The sequence below is a fragment of the Salvelinus namaycush genome, chromosome 14 (assembly GCF_016432855.1).
Source record: "Salvelinus namaycush isolate Seneca chromosome 14, SaNama_1.0, whole genome shotgun sequence".
NCBI classification, from domain to species: domain Eukaryota; kingdom Metazoa; phylum Chordata; class Actinopteri; order Salmoniformes; family Salmonidae; genus Salvelinus; species Salvelinus namaycush.
The window spans coordinates 5,043,772-5,062,567 of NC_052320.1; the positions used below are offsets into that span (position 1 = coordinate 5,043,772).

Below are 18,796 nucleotides of genomic sequence, written 5' to 3' on the forward strand. Positions count from 1 at the left end.
GTGTACAGAGTGAAGGGGGAGAGGTCACCGTGTACAGAGTGAGGGGGGGGTCACCGTGTACAGAGTGAGGGGGGGTCACGTGTACAGAGTGAGAGGGGAGAGGTCACCGTGTACAGAGTGAGAGGGGAGAGGTCACCATGTACAGAGTGAGAGGGAGGGTCACCATGTACAGAGTGAGGGGGGATCACCATGTATAGAGTGAGGGGGGGGGGGATCACCATGTACAGAGTGAGAGTGGGGGGCACCGTTTACAGAGTGAGAGTGGGGGGGGGCACCATTTACAGAGTGAGAGTAGGGGGGGGGCACCATTTACAGAGTGAGAGTGGGGGGGCACCATTTACAGAGTGAGAGTGGAGGGGAATCATTACAGACAGAGTGGGGATCACCATGTACAGAGTGAGGGGGGGTCACCTGACAGAGTGAGGGGGGGGGTCACGTGTACAGAGTGAGGGGGGTCACCGTGTACAGAGTGAGGGGGGGCCACCATGTACAGAGTGATAGGGGGGGATGGTCACCATGTACAGAGTGAGGGGGCTTGGTCACCATGTACAGCATGAGGGCTGGTAGGGTCACCATGTACAGCGTGAGGGGGGATGGTCACCATGTACAGCGTGAGGGGGGGATGGTCACCATGTACAGCGTGAGGGGGGGATGGTCACCATGTACAGCATGAGGGGGGGTGGTCACCATGTAGCGTGAGGGGGGATGGTCACCATGTACAGCATGAGGGGGGATGGTCACCATGTACAGCATGAGGGGGGGATGGTCACCATGTACAGCATGAGGGGGGTGGTCACCATGTACAGCGTGAGGGGGGGATGGTCACCATGTACAGCATGAGGGGGGATGGTCACCATGTACAGCATGAGGGGGGGATGGTCACCATGTACAGCATGAGGGGGGATGGTCACCATGTACAGCATGAGGGGGGTGGTCACCATGTACAGCGTGAGGGGGGGATGGTCACCATGTACAGCTGAGGGGGGGATGGTCACCATGTACAGCGTGAGGGGGGATGGTCCATGTACAGCATGAGGGGGGATGGTCACCATGTACAGCATGAGGGGGGGATGGTCACCATGTACAGCATGAGGGGGGGATGGTCACCATGTACAGCGTGAGGGGGGGATGGTCACCATGTACAGAGTGAGGGGGGGATGGTCACCATGTAAAGAGTGAGGGGTGGTAGGGTCACCATGTAAAGAGTGAGGGGTGGTAGGGTCACCATGTACAGCGGGAGGGGGGGGGTGGTCACCATGTACAGCGTGAGGGGGGGTCACCATGTACAGCGGGAGGGGGGGGGGGTCACCATGTACAGCGTGGGGGGAGGTCACCATGTACAGCGTGAGGGGATGGTCACCATGTAAAGAGTGAGGGGGGATGGTCACCATGTAAAGAGTGAGGGGTGGTAGGGTCACCATGTACAGCGGGAGGGGGGGGGGGGGGGGGTCGCCATAGTACAGCGTGGGGGGGGGTGGTCACCATGTACAGCATGAGGTGAGGTCACCATGTACAGCGTGAGAGGGGGGGGGTCACCATGTACAGCGTGAGGGGGAGGATGGTACCGTGTACAGCGTGAGGGGGATACCATGTACAGCGTGAGGGGGGGATCACCATGTACAGCGTGAGGGGGGGATCACCATGTACAGCGTGAGGGGGGGATCACCATGTACAGCGTGAGGGGGGGATGTCACCATGTACAGCGTGAGGGGGGGATGGTCACCATGTACAGCGTGAGGGGGGGATCACCATGTACAGCGTGAGGATGGTCACCATGTACAGCGTGAGGGGGGGATGGTCACCATGTACAGCGTGAGGGGGCCACCACATGTACAGAGTGAGGGGGGATGGTCACCATGTACAGCTGAGGGGGGGATGGTCACCATGTACAGCGTGAGGGGGGCCACCACCATGTACAGAGTGAGGGGGGGAGGTCACCATGTACAGAGTGAGGGGGGGGGTCACCATGTACAGAGTGAGGGGGGGGGGTCACCATGTACAGAGTGAGGGGGGGGTCACCATGTACAGATGAGGGGGGGGGCACCATACAGAGTGAGGGGGGGAGGTCACCATGTACAGAGTGAGGGGGGGAGGTCACCATGTACAGAGTGAGGGGGGTGTCACCATATACAGAGTGAGGGGGGGTCACCATGTACACTAGGGGGGAGGTCACCATGTACACTAGGGGGTAGGTCACCATGTACAGGGTTGGAGATGGGATGTAGATCACAATTTGACATTCACCAATCGAATCAACACTGGGTTACCTGCTGTAACACTCTTTGCACTGAGACAACCATTATGACTGGTGTGTGTGTGTTCATTTCAAAATGCTTGCCTTTCAGCACATGATGTGCAGCAACCCAATGTCATCAAGTAGATCCAAGTGGAATTACACCAAGACTGAGTGCCCAACGCATTACAGTACATACGATGCCAACCGACTAATAGCACAAACACGCAGTCCCCCCGGCGCCCTCCTGCAAGATCCGGGCAAGTCTGACAGAGTTCATGTTTTACAGCGGTAACACATTTATTAATTATTTTCTTCATTCAAGTCGTATACACAGTAGGAACTGTATACCCCTGCAGTGCTCCATGCTGGGAATCTCCTGAGTATGGATAAAATACCCCTAGTCCCCTGTTTGTGTCCCTCTCTCTCCCCCACCTCTCCCTCCCTCCGGCGCATGTTAGTGACATTGGATCTACTTTGGGTCGATGGAGGATACTGACGAGTCAAGCTTTCACAATCATGTTCGCAACTCATGTTCGGCATGAGTTAGCCTCTAACGGGTGGACGTTATTGCCTTGCGGGTGCAGATGGGCGAAATCACTGGGGTGGCAGGGAAGGGGCATGTGGCACATGCACGGTGCTGACTGGATTTCACTACACCTGGGTTCAGAGTGGCGCCTTCAGGACTCCTAACAATTTTCTGCCTCTAAAAGCAGCGTTTGGACAAAGAGGGTTCAACTGAAATCACAGAAAGGAGAGAAAGGGAAGAGAGAGCGAGAGAGAGGGCGAGAGAGAATTAGAGAGAGAAGGGAGAGAGAGAATTAGAGAGAGAAGGGAGAGAGAGAATTAGAGAGAGAGGGGAGAGAGAGAATTGGAGAGAGAGGGGAGAGAGAGAATTGGAGAGAGAGGGGAGAGAGAGAATTGGAGAGAGAAGGGAGAGAGAGAATTGAAGAGAGAAGGGAGAGAGAGACGAGAGCGGGAATTGAGGGAGAGTACAGCAAATAGATGCACATACAGTCAGAGCAGACAAAGAGATCTGGAAACAGGATGAGAAATGAACAACAGTGTGGTCATTACAGTATGTGTTGATGACAGAGACAATAGAATGCAGTATAGAATAAAAGAAGAAGAACAAGTTCTCTAGTAGATAGTCAGACTATCGAAGATGGTTTCAGTTCTCTAGTAGATAGTCAGACTATCGAAGATGGTTTCAGTTCTCTAGTAGAGAGTCAGACTATCGAAGATGGTTTCAGTTCTCTAGTAGAGAGTCAGACTATCGAAGATGGTTTCAGTTCTCTAGTAAACTCAGCAAAAAAAGAAACGTCCCTTTTACAGGACCCTGTCCTTCAAAGATAATTCGTAAAAATCCAAATAACTTCACAGATCTTCATTGTAAAGGTTTTAAAAAACATTGTTTCCCATGCTTGTTCAATGAACCATAAACAATTAATGAACATGCACCTGTGGAACGGTCGTTAATTAAGACAGTGACAGCTTACAGACGGTAGACAATTAAGGTCACAGTTATGAAAACTTAGGACACAAGAGGCCTTTCTACTGACTGAAAAACACCAAAAAGAAAGATGCCCAGGGTCCCTGCTCATCTGACTGAACGTGCCTTAGGCATGCTGCAAGGAGCATCTGACTGCAGATGTGGCCAGGGCAATAAATTGCAATGTCCATTCTGTGAGACACCAAGACAGCGCTACAGGGAGACAGGACGGACAGCTGATCGTCCTCGCAGTGGCAGACCACATGTAACCACACCTGCACAGCATCGGTACATCCGAACAACACCCCCCCTGGACAGGTGCAGGATGGCAACAACAACTGCCCGAGTTACACCAGGAATGCACAATCCCTCCATCAGTGCTCAGACTGTCCGCAATAGGTTGAGAGAGGCTGGACTGAGGGCTTGTAGGCCTGTTGTAAGGCAGGTCCTCACCAGACATCACCGGCAACAAACCCACTGTCGCTGGACCAGACAGGACTGGCAAAAAGCTTTTCACAGACGAGTCGCGGTTTTGTCTCACCAGGTGTGATGGTCGGATTTGCGTTTATCAATGAAGGAATGAGCGTTATACTGAGGCCTGTACTCTGGAGCGGGATCGATTTGGAGGTGGAGGGTCCGTCATGGTCTGGGGCGGTGTGTCACAGCATCATCGGACTGAGCTTGTTGTCATTGCAGGCAATCTAAATGCTGTGCGTTACAGGGAAGACATCCTCCTCCCTCATGTGGCACCCTTCCTGCAGAATCATCCTGACATGACCATCCAGCATGACAATGACACCAGCCATACTGCTCGTTCTGTGTGTGATTTCCTGCAAGACAGGAATGTCAGTGTTCTGCCATGGCCAGCGAAGAGCCCAGATCTCAATCCCATTGAGCACATCTGGGACCTGTTAGATCGGAGGGTGAGGGCTAGGGCCATACCCCCAGGAATGTTCGGGAACTTGCAGGTGCCTTGGTGGAAGAGTGGGGTAACATCTCACAGCAAGAACTGGCAAATCTGGTGCAGTCCATGAGGAGGAGATGCACTGCAGTACTTAATGCAGCTGGTGGCCGCACCAGGTACTGACTGTTACTTTAGATTTTGACCCCCCTTTGTTCAGGGACACATTCAATTTCTGTTAGTCACATGTCTGTGGAACTTGTTCAGTTTATGTCTCAGTTGTTCAATCTTATTTTCATACAAATATTTACACATGTTAAGTTTGCTGAAAAAAAAACGCAGTTGACAGTGAGAGGACATTTCTTTTTTTTGCTGAGTTTAGACTATGGAGAGATGGTTTCAGTTTTCTAGTAGAGAGACTATAGAATATGGTTTCAGTTCTCTGGTAGAGAGACTATAGAATATGGTTTCAGGTCTCTGGTAGAGAGACTATAGAATATGGCTTCAGTTCTCTGGTAGAGAGACTATAGAATATGGTTTCAGTTCTCTAGTAGAGAGACTATAGAATATGGTTTCAGATCTCTAGTAGAGAGACTATAGAAAATGGTTTCAGTTCTCTAGTAGATAGTCAGACTATTGAAATGGTTTCAGTTCTCTAGTAGAGAGACTATAGAAAATGGTTTCAGGTCTCTAGTAGATAGTCAGACTATTGAAATGGTTTCAGTTCTCTAGTAGAGAGACTATAGAATATGGTTTCAGTTCTCTAGTAGATAGTCAGACTATTGAAATGGTTTCAGGTCTCTAGTAGAGAGACTATAGAAAATGGTTTCAGGTCTCTAGTAGATAGTCAGACTATTGAAATGGTTTCAGTTCTCTAGTAGAGAGACTATAGAATATGGTTTCAGTTCTCTAGTAGATAGTCAGACTATTGAAATGGTTTCAGGTCTCTAGTAGAGAGACTATAGAAAATGGTTTCAGGTCTCTAGTAGATAGTCAGACTATTAAAATGGTTTCAGTTCTCTAGTAGTAAATTGTTTCATTTGATTCAAAGTGCATTGATTGACTCCCGGTAAGAACACTTTGAATAAGTGCAAACTGCAGTAGAATATGCCTACAGTTTTCCAATACCTATTCAATGAACTTTTCTGGTTCAGTGCAAGATGTTACGGCAGTCCAACAACATTAGATTTATCCAAAGTCGACTGTACATCAATTTAGAGCGACTTGAGTCAGTAATCTAAAAATCCTTTATCATAAATACAAGTTCATATCACTGCCTGTCTATAGGGAGAGTAGCATCTGGCTTCAAGAAAATATAATCACTATTGAGGCGACTGTAATCTATATCTGTCCCCATTTAAACGTGGTAATTGTCAGACCGGTGACGGCTGCAGCAGCTGCCACTCAACTGTAACACACAGATGACACAGCTGGGCTGTCTGGGCCGTGGTTGGCTGCTGCTAAGGACACTTCATTACGTAATTAGGCACCTCTGATTAATTATTTTCCATTGAGCTGCAACCCGGGGCAATTAGCGAGAGCTCCTAATTGAATAGATTTTTCAATTATTATATTTATTTTCCAGCTTTGGCACTCACAATCCTTCATCTGTATGTATAATAATGGAGATAATAACCACCATCTGTTGATGACTAGGGGAAAAACTCACTTCAATTCTATCTGAAATATTGTGTTGAAAAGTATTTGGAGCAGAACTTCTTTTTTTTTTTTTTTTTTTTAGAAGTCCAATGTAAAATTATTGAGAGACGCACAATTAAAAAGTGGTACAATTTAAAGGACAAACACTTGCATATAAAACAAAAAGGCCCTGTGGGTGAAAAACCATCGTCACTTCCCTTACTACCTACCTTACCAGTGATGTCATGTACAGACACATGAACAAAGATGGAGGCTGCCTCCATACCTTCCAAATACACGTGGCGATAACCTAAAAACAAAATAACAATCACACAAAATATGACAATGAGCCCAGCGACATGGAAACAGAACAATGTCTCAGGACGCTCTGTTAGAAGATCAATGAATCAACCATGAAGCACTACTAAAATCAGAGAAGGCTTCAAATAGCACAACAATCATAAACTGTTCCCAGGACAAATAACAAAACTACGAACAGCTGTATCAACTACAATATGAACACATACATATACTAAACTGTTCCCAGTTCAAAACATAACACTACTAACAACTACAGTATAAACTAACACATATACTAAACTGTTCCCAGTTCAAAACATAACACTACTAACAACTACAGTATAAACTAACACATATGCTAAACTGTTCCCAGTTCAAAACATAACACTACTAACAACTACAGTATAAACTAACACATATACTAAACTGTTCCCAGTTCAAAACATAACACTAGTACACAAACTGCTAACAGCTATATACACACACTAACACACACAGCCTATATCAGGGCAACCCTACTGACGGCCCGTGGTCGAATTTGGACATAACAGATACAAGCTAATCAGCTCCAAGTGATTAAACTTTGGGAAACCTGTTCTAAAGTATCCCCACGTGTAATAGAAAGATATTTTGTATGTAAGTAAGGTTTGAAATTATTATGTTTTAGTCAAATATTAGATCTGTTTGGGCTTCTTGCGGTGAATTTGAAGTCTACAAATGATTTGTAATTATGTTCCAGCCCCCTGACCAGCCGCTCAAGAAACAAAATCGGGCCGTGGCTGAATCTAGTAGGATGATCCCTGCCCTATACTGACAGGCCAGTTGAGTGTCCGACGGCAGAACAGTAGTGGTTGGGGGGTTTGCTGGATTGAAGGAGGATGTAGGTGTGTAGGCACCTGGTATCATGCTGTTGAAGGCGATGGTGCGCTGGCCAATGAAGTCCTGGCCGATGGGGTCATGGTCCCACACCAGGAAACGGACCAGCGCCAGCTCGGGCATGTGCAGCGTGAACACCAGTGTCTCCTCCCACATGGGGTTAAAGCCTGGAGAGGAGAGAGAGAAAGAGTATGAGAGAGAGAGAAAGAGTAGGAGCGAGTGGGAGAGAGAGAGTAGGAGAGAGAGAAAGAGTAGGAGAGAAAGAGTAGGAGAGAGAGAGAAAGAGTAGGAGAGAGAGAGAAAGAGTATGAGAGAAAGAAAGAGTATGAGAGAGTAGGAGAGAAAGAAAGAGAGAGCGAAAGAGTGGGAGAGAAAGAGAAAGAGAGAGTAGGAGAGAAAGAGGAAGAGAGAGAAAGAGCAGGAGAGAGAGAGAGAGAGAAAGAGAAAGAGAGAAAGAAAGAAAGAGCAGGAGAGAGAGAGGAAGAGAGAGTAGGAGAGAAAGAGGAAGAGAGAGTAGGAGAGAAAGAGAAAGAGCAGGAGAGAGAGAGGAAGAGAGAGTAGAAGAGAAAGAGAAAGAGAGAGAAAGAGCAGGAGAGAAAGAGCAGGAGAGAGAGAGAAAGAGAAAAAGAAAGAAAGAGCAGGAGAGAGAGAGAGAGAGAGAGAGAGAGAGAGAGAGAGAGAGAGAGAGAGAGAGAGAGAGAGAGAGAGAGAGAGAGAGAGAGAGAGAGAGAGAGAGAGAGAGAGAGAGAGAGAGAGAGAGAGAGAGAGAGCGAGTAAGAGAGCAGGAGAGAGAGAGAGAGCGAGTAAGAGAGCAGGAGAGAGAGAGAGAGAGAGAGAGAGTAAGAGAGCGGGAGAGAGAGAGCGAGTAAGAGAGCAGGAGAGAGAGAGAGAGAGCGAGTAAGAGAGCAGGAGAAAGAGAGCGAGCGAGTAAGAGAGCAGGAGAGAGAAAGAGAGCACGATAAAGAGAGCAGGAGAGAGAGCGAGAAAGAGAGCCGGAGAGAGAGCGAGAAAGAGAGCAGGAGAGAGAGAAACAGACAGAAAGAGTAGGAGAGAGAAAGCGAGAAAGAGTATGAGAGAAATTGTAGGAGAGCGAAAGAGTAGGAGAGAAAGAGTAGGAGAGAAAGAGTAGGAGAGAGAGAGCAGGGAAGAAAGGGAGGGAGGGGGAGGAAGAGAGAGTGGGAGGGAGGAAGAGAGTATGAGAAATGGAAAGTAGGAGAGTGGGGGGGAAAGTAGGAGAGTGGGGGGGAAAGTAGGAGAGTGGGGGTGAAAGTAGGAGAGTGGGAGGGAAAGTAGGAGAGTGGGAAGGAAAGTAGGAGAGTGGGAAGGAAAGTAGGAGAGTGGGAGGGAAAGTAGGAGAGTGGGAAGGAAAGTAGGAGAGTGGGAGGGAAAGTAAGAGAGTGGGAGGGAAAGTAGGAGAGGTGGGAGGGAAGTAGGAGAGTGGGAGGGAAAGTAGGAGAGTGGGAAGGAAAGTAGGAGAGTGGGAGGGAAAGTAGGAGAGTGGGAGGGAAAGTAGGAGAGTGGGAGGGAAAGTAGGAGAGTGGGAAGGAAAGTAGGAGAGTGGGAGGGAAAGTAGGAGAGTGGGAGGGAAAGTAGGAGAGAAAGTAGGAGAGTGGGAAGGAAAGTAGGAGAGTGGGAAGGAAAGTAGGAGAGTGGGAAGGAAAGTAGGAGAGTGGGAGGGAAAGTAGGAGAGTGGGAGGGAAAGTAGGAGAGGGGGGGAAAGTAGGAGAGTGGGAGGAAAGTAGGAGAGTGGGAGGAAAGTGGGAGAGGAGAGTGGGAAGGAAAGTAGGAGAGTGGGAAGGAAAGTAGGAGAGTGGGAGGGAAAGTAGGAGAGTGGGAGGGAACGTAGGAGAGTGGGAGGGAACGTAGGAGAGTGGGAGGGAACGTAGGAGAGTGGGAGGGAACGTAGGAGAGTGGGAGGGAACGTAGGAGAGTGGGAGGGAACGTAGGAGAGTGGGAGGGAACGTAGGAGAGTGGGAGGGAACGTAGGAGAGTGGGAAGGAACGTAGGAGAGTGGGAAGGAACGTAGGAGAGTGGGAAGGAACGTAGGAGAGTGGGAGAGAGAGATACAGAGAGAGAGGAGTTAGAGAGCGGGTCTCAGCAGTCATAAATCATTCAGATATGGTGTGTCTGGAGACCAAGTGGTGCCAGCAGTGCACTATGCCGGGGCTAACCTCCTCAATTATACAAGACACACACACAAATTAAACCCACAACTTAACCTAACCTGTAGGACATAGTAGCCGGTGCAACACACATTTAGCCAACGTATTATTCAAACATACTCACCATTGTCATCCACCACCCTGGTCTGTTCCTTACAGCAGTCCACTGGTAGACCAATGATCTCGACCTCCACAAAGGGGTCGATAATCTGACAAGGCAGATGGACAGAAAAAAGTTAGAGGCTTCACCAAACCAAGTAGTAGCAGTAGTACTAATAGGGACCACAGGCGGCTGGTGGCACCTTAATTGGGGAGGATGGGCTTATAGTAATTGTCTGGAACGGAATAAATGGAATCGAACACATCAAACATGTTTTCCATGTGGTTGATACTATTCCATTCCAGCCACTCTCAGCCAAATCCATAGAAAGGTCATTTGGAGAAATCGGTATTTTATTTATTTTTTCCGATAAATAAATAATTACCTCTCCTCTGTCCCCCAGCATAGAGTCTTTGGGCTTTGGCAGCTGTTGCCCACTGATGATCTTCAGCACCAGCTGTTTCTTCATCTGCCCTGGAAATTGATCCTCTATCATGGGGTTAAAGGCACCTACGGGAGGCAGGGAGGGACAAAAAGACTTAGTCTTTCCCATGGTAGATACCTGGGTCATATTCAATATGAACAAAAGTAAAAGAAAAACTAAACTGAAACAGGGAGGCTGAACTTGTCAAATAAGAAACGTTTTGCTACGGTGTGCGCTACCCTTTAGCTATAAAATCAATGTGAGATGCTGCTGCATACCTTCACACATGCAGGACGGCTTCAGGATGTAGCCACAGTTGCCGTTGCTGTTGAACTTGGCTCTGTTCAGCTGGAGAACTCTCCCCTCTGACTGGTAGTTCAACGCCACTGACAACCACACAAATCAAAACATTTCCAATTAGTGAGAAAAAATATAATAATAATAACATTTGAACTACACTTTAAAAATCTGAAAATATTTGGGCAAATGGATCGAAATTCTGAGGGGAGCCATTGGAGAATTCACTTGCTAGCGTGGGGCTCAATATTACCAAACATGTTAAAAGTTTAAATCTGGAAATGGATCCCCCTAGTACCCAGATGGCATCCAGCATTCCAGAAGGGCTGGGGATTGAAGTTGGAAGAGTCCACGCGGTAGGAGGAGGGGTAGACGCGCGAGAGCTGCCGCTGGTTGAAGTGGATGAAGGTGGCAGCTTTCTGCTGCATGATCTGGTGGGCCTTGGTCTCGCTCAGAGACGACACCTGCCAACTGAAGCTGGCAGCTGGAAGACACACACACCCTTTATTTTGGCTTTGGGGATAAAAACATATCAACACGTTATTTAGATCTTTCATTGTAGTGACAAAATGAGACCGCTGTCTGGACTTTAAAAACAGACACAGCAGTAGGAAAAGAGAAAAGTGCAGTATCTTTGGGGCCAGTGTCTGTATAGTGAAGCAGGTACAGGTAGGGAGACGGGGCCAGTGTCAGTACAGTGAAGCAGGTACAGGTAGGGAGACGGGGCCAGTGTCAGTACAATGAAGCAGCTACAGGTAGGGAGACGGGGCCAGTGTCAGTACAATGAAGCAGGTACAGGTAGGGAGACGGGGCCAGTGTCAGTACAGTGAAGCAGGTACAGGGTCAGGGAGACGGGCCAGTGTCAGTACAATGAAGCAGCAGTACAGGTAGGAGACGGGGCCGTGTCAGTACAAATGAAAGCAGTACAGGTAGGGAGACGGGGCAGTGTCAGTACACTGAAAGCAGTTAAGGTAGGGAGACGGGGCCAGTGTCAGTACAAGAAGCACTACAGTAGGGAGCGGGCCATTTCAGTTACAAGAAGCAGGTACAGGTAGGGAGACGGGGCCAGTGTCAGTACAATGAAGCAGGTACGTAGGGAGACGGGCAGTGCAGTAAATGAGAGGTACAGGTAGGGAGACGGGGCCAGTGTCAGTACAATGAAGCAGGTACAGGTAGGGAGACGGGGCCAGTGTCAGTATAATGAAGCAGGTACAGGTAGGGAGACGGGGCCAGTGTCAGTACAATGAAGCAGCTACAGGTAGGGAGACGGGGCCAGTGTCAGTACAATGAAGCAGGTACAGGTAGGGAGACGGGGCCAGTGTCAGTACAATGAAGCAGGTACAGGAGGAGACGGGGCCAGGGTCAGTTAATGAAGCAGTACAGGTAGGGAGACGGGGCCAGTGTCAGTTAATGAAGGTACAGGTAGGGAGACGGGGCCAGTGTCAGTACAATGAAGCAGGTACAGGTAGGGAGACGGGGACAGTGTCAGTACAATGAAGCAGGTACAGGTAGGGGAGCGGGCCAGTGTCAGTATAAGAAGCAGGTACAGGTAGGGAGACGGGGCCAGTGTCAGTATAATCCACCCAGTGAGAAAGCAGGTACAGTAGGGAGACGGGGCCAGTGTACAGGAACAAGTGAAGAGGACCAGGTAGGGAGACGGGGCCAGTTCAGTACAATGAAGCAGGTACAGGTAGGGAGACGGGGCAGTGTCAGTACAATGAAGCAGGTACAGGTAGGGAGACGGGGCCAGTGTCAGTACAATGAAGCAGGTACAGGTAGGGAGACGGGGCCAGTGTCAGTACAATGAAGCAGGTACAGGTAGGGAGACGGAGCCAGTGTCAGAATAATGAAGCAGGTTCAAGTAGAGAGACGGGGCCAGTGTCAGTACAATGAAGCAGGTACAGGTAGGGAGCGGGGCCAGTGTCAGTCAATGAAGCAGGCAGGTAGGGAGACGGGGACAGTGTCAGTACAATGAAGCAGGTACAGGTAGGGATACGGGGCCAGTGTCAGTACAATGTAGCAGGTTCAGGTAGGGAGACGGAGCCAGTGTCAGAATAATGAAGCAGGTTCAAGTAGAGAGACGGGGCCAGTGTCAGTACAATAGCAGGTAGGTACAGGTAGGAGACGGGGCCAGTGTCAGTACAATGAAGCAGCTACAGGTAGGAGACGGGGCAGTGTCAGTAAATGAAGCAGCTACAGGGTAGGGAGACGGGGCCAGTGTCAGTACAATGAAGCAGGTACAGGTAGGGAGACGGGGCCAGTGTCAGTACAATGAAGCAGGTACAGGTAGGGAGACGGGGCCAGTGTCAGTATAATGAAGCAGGTACAGGTAGGGAGACGGGGCCAGTGTCAGTACAGTGAAGCAGGTACAGGTAGGGAGACGGGGCCAGTGTCAGTATAATGAAGCAGGTACAGGTAGGGAGACGGGGCCAGTGTCAGTACAGTGAAGCAGGTACAGGTAGGGAGACGGGGCCAGTGTCAGTACAGTGAAGCAGGTACAGGTAGGGAGACGGGGCCAGTGTCAGTACAGTGAAGCAGGTACAGGTAGGGAGACGGGGCCAGTGTCAGTACAATGAAGCAGGTACAGGTAGGGAGACGGGGCCAGTGTCAGTACAATGAAGCAGGTACAGGTAGGGAGACGGGGCCAGTGTCAGTACAATGAAGCAGGTACAGGTAGGGAGACGGAGCCAGTGTCAGAATAATGAAGCAGGTTCAAGTAGAGAGACGGGGCCAGTGTCAGTACAATGAAGCAGGTACAGGTAGGGAGACGGGGCCAGTGTCAGTACAATGAAGCAGGTACAGGTAGGGAGACGGGGACAGTGTCAGTACAATGAAGCAGGTACAGGTAGGGATACGGGGCCAGTGTCAGTACAATGTAGCAGGTTCAGGTAGGGAGACGGAGCCAGTGTCAGAATAATGAAGCAGTTCACGTAGAGAGACGGGGCCAGTGTCGTACAATGAAGCAGGTACAGGTAGGGAGACGGGGCAGTGTAGTACAATGAAGCAGGTACAGGTAGGGAGACGGGGGCCAGTGTCAGTACAATGAAGCAGGTACAGTAGGGAGACGGGGCAGTGTCAGTATAATGAAGCAGGTACAGGTAGGGAGAGGGGCCAGTGTCAGTACAGTGAAGCAGGTACAGGTAGGGTGACGGGGCCAGTGTCAGTACAATGAAGCAGGTACAGGTAGGGAGACGGGGCCAGTGTCAGTACAATGAAGCAGGTACAGGTAGGGAGACGGGGCCAGTGTCAGTACAATGAAGCAGGTACAGGTAGGGAGACGGGGCAGTGTCAGTACAAGAAGAGTACAGTAGGGACGACGGAGCCAGTGTCAGAATAAATGAAGCAGGTTCAAGTAGAGAGACGGGGCCAGTGTCAGTACAATGAAGCAGGTACAGGTAGGAGGACGGGGCCAGTGTCAGTACATGAAGAGGTACAGGTAGGGAGACGGGGACAGTGTAGTACAATGAAGCAGGTACAGGTAGGGATACGGGGCCAGTGTCAGTACAATGAAGCAGGTTCAGGTAGGGAGACGGAGCCAGTGTCAGAATAATGAAGCAGGTTCAAGTAGAGAGACGGGGCCAGTGTCAGTACAATGAAGCAGGTACAGGTAGGGAGATGGGGCCAGTGTCAGTATAATGAAGCAGGTTCAGGTAGGGAGAGTTTTGTTCCCCCTGCTCACCTTGTTTCTCTATGTCGGAGACGCCCACTGACTTGGTGTATTTGACCAGGTCTGACAGAGCCCTGGTCAGCTTCATGGTCTTCTTCCTGCAGGAGAACAACCAATGAGCCAGAGGGACAGTTCTATGGTACATCTAAGCTTACAGTCGAGCGTCTCCCAGTACAAGTGTTTTCCATGAGTACTGTAACTGTGGTGCAGGTATACCATGTGTTATGTAACATCCTGCTGTGTGCAGGTAACATGTTGTTATGGTAACAGTTACCTGTGTGGTGCAGGATAAACTGTGTTATGGTAACAGTACCTGCTGTGGTGCAGGTATAACATGTGTTTATGGTAACAGTACCTGCTGTGGTGCAGGTATAACATGTGTTTATGGTAACAGTACCTGCTGTGATGCAGGTATAACATGTGTTTATGGTAACAGTACCTGCTGTGATGCAGGTATAACATGTGTTTATGGTAACAGTACCTGGTGACCCCCCCCCCTCACTCTGTACACGGTGACCCCCCCCCCCCCCCCTCACTCTGTACACGGTGACCCCCCCCCTCACTCTGTACACGGTGACCCCCCCCCCTCACTCTGTACACGGTGACCTCCCCCCCTCATTCTGTACACAGTGACCTCTCCCCCTCACTCTGTACACGGTGACCCACCTCACCCTGTACACGGTGACCTCCCCCCCTCACTCTGTACACGGTGACCCCCCCCTCACCCTGTACACGGTGACCCCCCCCTCACTCTGTACACGGTGACCTCTCCCCCTCACTCTGTACACGGTGACCCCCCCCTCACTCTGTACACGGTGACCCCCCCCCCCTCACTCTGTACACAGTGACCTCCCCCCCTCACTCTGTACACAGTGACCTCTCCCCCTCACTCTGTACACGGTGACCCCCCCCCCCTCACCCTGTACACGGTGACCCCCCCCCCCTCACTCTGTACACGGTGACCCCCCTCACTCTGTACACGGTGACCTCCCCCCCTCACTCTGTACACGGTGACCTCCCCCCCTCACTCTGTACACGGTGACCCCCCCCCCTCACTCTGTACACGGTGACCCCCCCCCCTCACCCTGTACACGGTGACCCCCCCCCTCACTCTGTACATGGTGACCCCCCCCCCCCTCACCCTGTACACGGTGACCCCCCCCCTCACTCTGTACACAGTGACCTCCCCCCCTCACTCTGTACACAGTGACCTCTCCCCCTCACTCTGTACACGGTGACCCCCCCCCCCCTCACCCTGTACACGGTGACCCCCCCCCCCCCCCCTCACCCTGTACACGGTGACCCCCCCTCACCCTGTACACGGTGACCCCCCCTCACTCTGTACACGGTGGCCCCCCCTCACTCTGTACATGGTGGCCCCCCCTCACTCTGTACATGGTGGCCCCCCCTCACTCTGTACATGGTGGCCCCCCCTCACTCTGTACATGGTGGCCCCCCCTCACTCTGTACATGGTGGCCCCCCCTCACTCTGTACATGGTGACCCCCCCTCACTCTGTACATGGTGACCCCCCCTCACTCTGTACATTGTGATCCCCCCCTCACTCTGTACATGGTGACCCCCCCTCACTCTGTACATGGTGACCCCCCCTCACTCTGTACATGGTGACCCCCCCTCACTCTGTACATGGTGACCCCCCCTCACTCTGTACATGGTGACCCCCCCTCACTCTGTACATGGTGACCCCCCCTCACTCTGTACATGGTGACCCCCCCTCACTCTGTACATGGTGACCCCCCCTCACTCTGTACATGGTGGCCCCCCTCACTCTGTACATTGTGATCCCCACTCTGTCTGTAAATGATTCCCCCCCCACTCTCACTCTGTAAATGGTGCCCCCCCCACTCTCACTCTGTAAATGGTGCCCCCCACTCTCACTCTGTACATGGTGATCCCCCCTCCCTCACTCTGTACATGGTGACCCTCCCCCTCACTCTGTACATGGAGACCCCCCCCCCTCCCTCTGTACATGGTGACCCCCCCCCCTCCCTCTGTACATGGTGACCCCCCCCCCTCACTCTGTACACGGTGACCCCCCCCCTCACTCTGTACACGGTGACCCCCCCTCTCACTCTGAACACGGTGACCCCCCCTCTCACTCTGTACATGGTCACCCCGCCCCCCCTCACTCTGTACACGGTGACCCCCCCTCTCACTCTGAACACGGTGACCTCCCCCCCTCACTCTGTACACGGTGACCCCCCCCCCCCCTCTCTGTACATGGTGATCTCCCCCCTCACTCTGTACACTGTGACCCCCCCCCCCCCCCCCTCTCTGTACATGGTGATCTCTCCCCTCACTCTGTACACTGTGACCCCCCCCCCCCATCTCTGTACATGGTGACCCTCCCCCTCTCTGTACATGGTGACCCCCCCCCCTCTCTGTACATGGTGATCTCCCCCCTCTCTGTGCATGGTGACCCTCCCCCCTCTCTGTACATGGTGACCCTCCCCCCTCTCTGTACATGGTGACCTCCCCCCTCTCTGTACATGGTGACCCTCCCCCCTCTCTGTACATGGTGACCCTCCCCCCTCTCTGTACATGGTGACCTCCCCCCTCACTGTACATGGTGACCCTCCCCCCTCACTGTACATGGTGACCCTCCCCCCTCTCTGTACATGGTGACCCTCCCCCCTCTCTGTACATGGTGACCCTCCCCCCTCTCTGTACATGGTGACCTCCCCCCTCTCTGTACATGGTGACCCTCCCCCCTCTCTGTACATGGTGACCCTCCCCCCTCTCTGTACATGGTGACCTCCCCCCTCACTGTACATGGTGACCCTCCCCCCTCTCTGTACATGGTGACCCTCCCCCCTCTCTGTACATGGTGACCTCCCCCCTCTCTGTACATGGTGACCCTCCCCCCTCTCTGTACATGGTGACCCTCCCCCCTCTCTGTACATGGTGACCCTCCCCCCTCTCTGTACACGGTGACGCTCCCCCCTCTCTGTACACGGTGACCCCCCCCTCACTCTGTACACGGTGACCTCTCCCCTCTCACTCTGTACATGGCGACCCCCCCCTCTCTGTACATGGTGACCTCCCCCCTCTCTGTACATGGTGACCCTCCCCCCTCTCTGTACATGGTGACCCTCCCCCCTCTCTGTACATGGTGACCCTCCCCCCTCTCTGTACATGGTGACCCTCCCCCCTCTCTGTACATGGTGACCCTCCCCCCTCTCTGTACATGGTGACCCCCCCCCCCCCCTCTCTGTACATGGTGACCCTCCCCCCTCTCTGTACATGGTGACACCCTCCCCCCTCTCTGTACATGGTGACCCCCCCCCCCTCTCTGTACATGGTGACCTCCCCCCTCTCTGTACATGGTGACCCTCCCCCCTCACTGTACATGGTGACCCTCCCCCCTCACTGTACATGGGGACCCCCCCCCCCCCCACTCTGTACATGGTGACCATCCCCCCCTCATGCTGTACATGGTGACCATCCCCCCCTCATGCTGTACATGGTGACCATCCCCCCTCACTCTTTACATGGTGACCATCCCCCCCTCATGCTGTACATGGTGACCATCCCCCCTCACTCTTTACACGGTGACCATCCCCCCTCACTCTGTACACGGTGACCATCCCCCCTCACTCTTTACATGGTGACCATCCCCCCTCACTCTTTACATGGTGACCATCCCCCCTCACTCTTTACATGGTGACCATCCCCCCTCACTCTTTACATGGTGACCATCCCCCCCTCACTCTTTACATGGTGACCAAGCCACCCTCACTCTGTACATTGTGACCAAGCCACCCTCACTCTGTACATTGTGACCAAGCCACCCTCACTCTGTACATGGTGACCAAGCCACCTATCACTCTGTACATGGTGGCCCCCCTCACTCTGTACATGGTGCCCCCCCTCACTCTGTACACGGTGATCCACCCTCTCACTCTGAACACGGTGACCCCCCCCCCTCACCCTGTACACGGTGACCCCCCCCCCTCACCCTGTACACGGTGACCCCCCCCCCCCCTCACTCTGTACACGGTGACCCCCCCCCCCCTCACTCTGTACACGGTGACCTCTCCCCCTCACTCTGTACACGGTGACCCCCCCCCCCTCACTCTGTACACGGTGACCTCCCCCCCTCACTCTGTACACGGTGACCCCCCCCTCACTCTGTACACGGTGACCCCCCCCCTCACTCTGTACACGGTGACCCCCCCCTCACTCTGTACACGGTGACCCCCCCCCCCTCACCCTGTACACGGTGACCCCCCCCCCCTCACTCTGTACACGGTGACCCCCCCCTCACTTTGTACATGGTGACCCCCCCCCCTCACTTTGTACATGGTGACCTCCCCCCCTCACTCTGTACACAGTGACCTCTCCCCCTCACTCTGTACACAGTGACCTCTCCCCCTCACTCTGTACACGGTGACCCCCCCCCCCCTCACTCTGTACACGGTGACCTCCCCCCCTCACTCTGTACACGGTGACCCCCCCTCACTCTGTACACGGTGACCCCCCCCCCTCACCCTGTACACGGTGACCCCCCCCCCCTCACTCTGTACACGGTGACCCCCCCCTCACTTTGTACATGGTGACCCCCCCCCCTCACTTTGTACATGGTGACCTCCCCCCCTCACTCTGTACACAGTGACCTCTCCCCCTCACTCTGTACACAGTGACCTCTCCCCCTCACTCTGTACACGGTGACCCCCCCCCCCCCCC

The 18,796-nt window shown here is 52.4% G+C and overlaps 1 protein-coding gene across 1 annotated transcript in view; it reads right to left on the reverse strand.

The window, feature by feature from the left end:
* Positions 1 to 14,426, reverse strand: part of LOC120059568 (1-phosphatidylinositol 4,5-bisphosphate phosphodiesterase eta-2-like) — a 15,599-nt gene extending 1,173 nt beyond the window's left edge. The window contains exons 1-9 of the mRNA XM_039008700.1: positions 14,404 to 14,426; positions 14,103 to 14,188; positions 10,722 to 10,907; positions 10,405 to 10,512; positions 10,088 to 10,212; positions 9,727 to 9,811; positions 7,461 to 7,607; positions 6,437 to 6,574; positions 778 to 976 (exon numbers count right to left, since the gene is read on the reverse strand). Of these exons, the coding sequence (XP_038864628.1) occupies positions 778 to 976; positions 6,437 to 6,574; positions 7,461 to 7,607; positions 9,727 to 9,811; positions 10,088 to 10,212; positions 10,405 to 10,512; positions 10,722 to 10,907; positions 14,103 to 14,188; positions 14,404 to 14,426 (1,097 nt within the window). The remainder of the gene's footprint in view (positions 1 to 777; positions 977 to 6,436; positions 6,575 to 7,460; positions 7,608 to 9,726; positions 9,812 to 10,087; positions 10,213 to 10,404; positions 10,513 to 10,721; positions 10,908 to 14,102; positions 14,189 to 14,403) is intronic.
* Between the last annotated feature and the right edge of the window lie 4,370 nt (positions 14,427 to 18,796).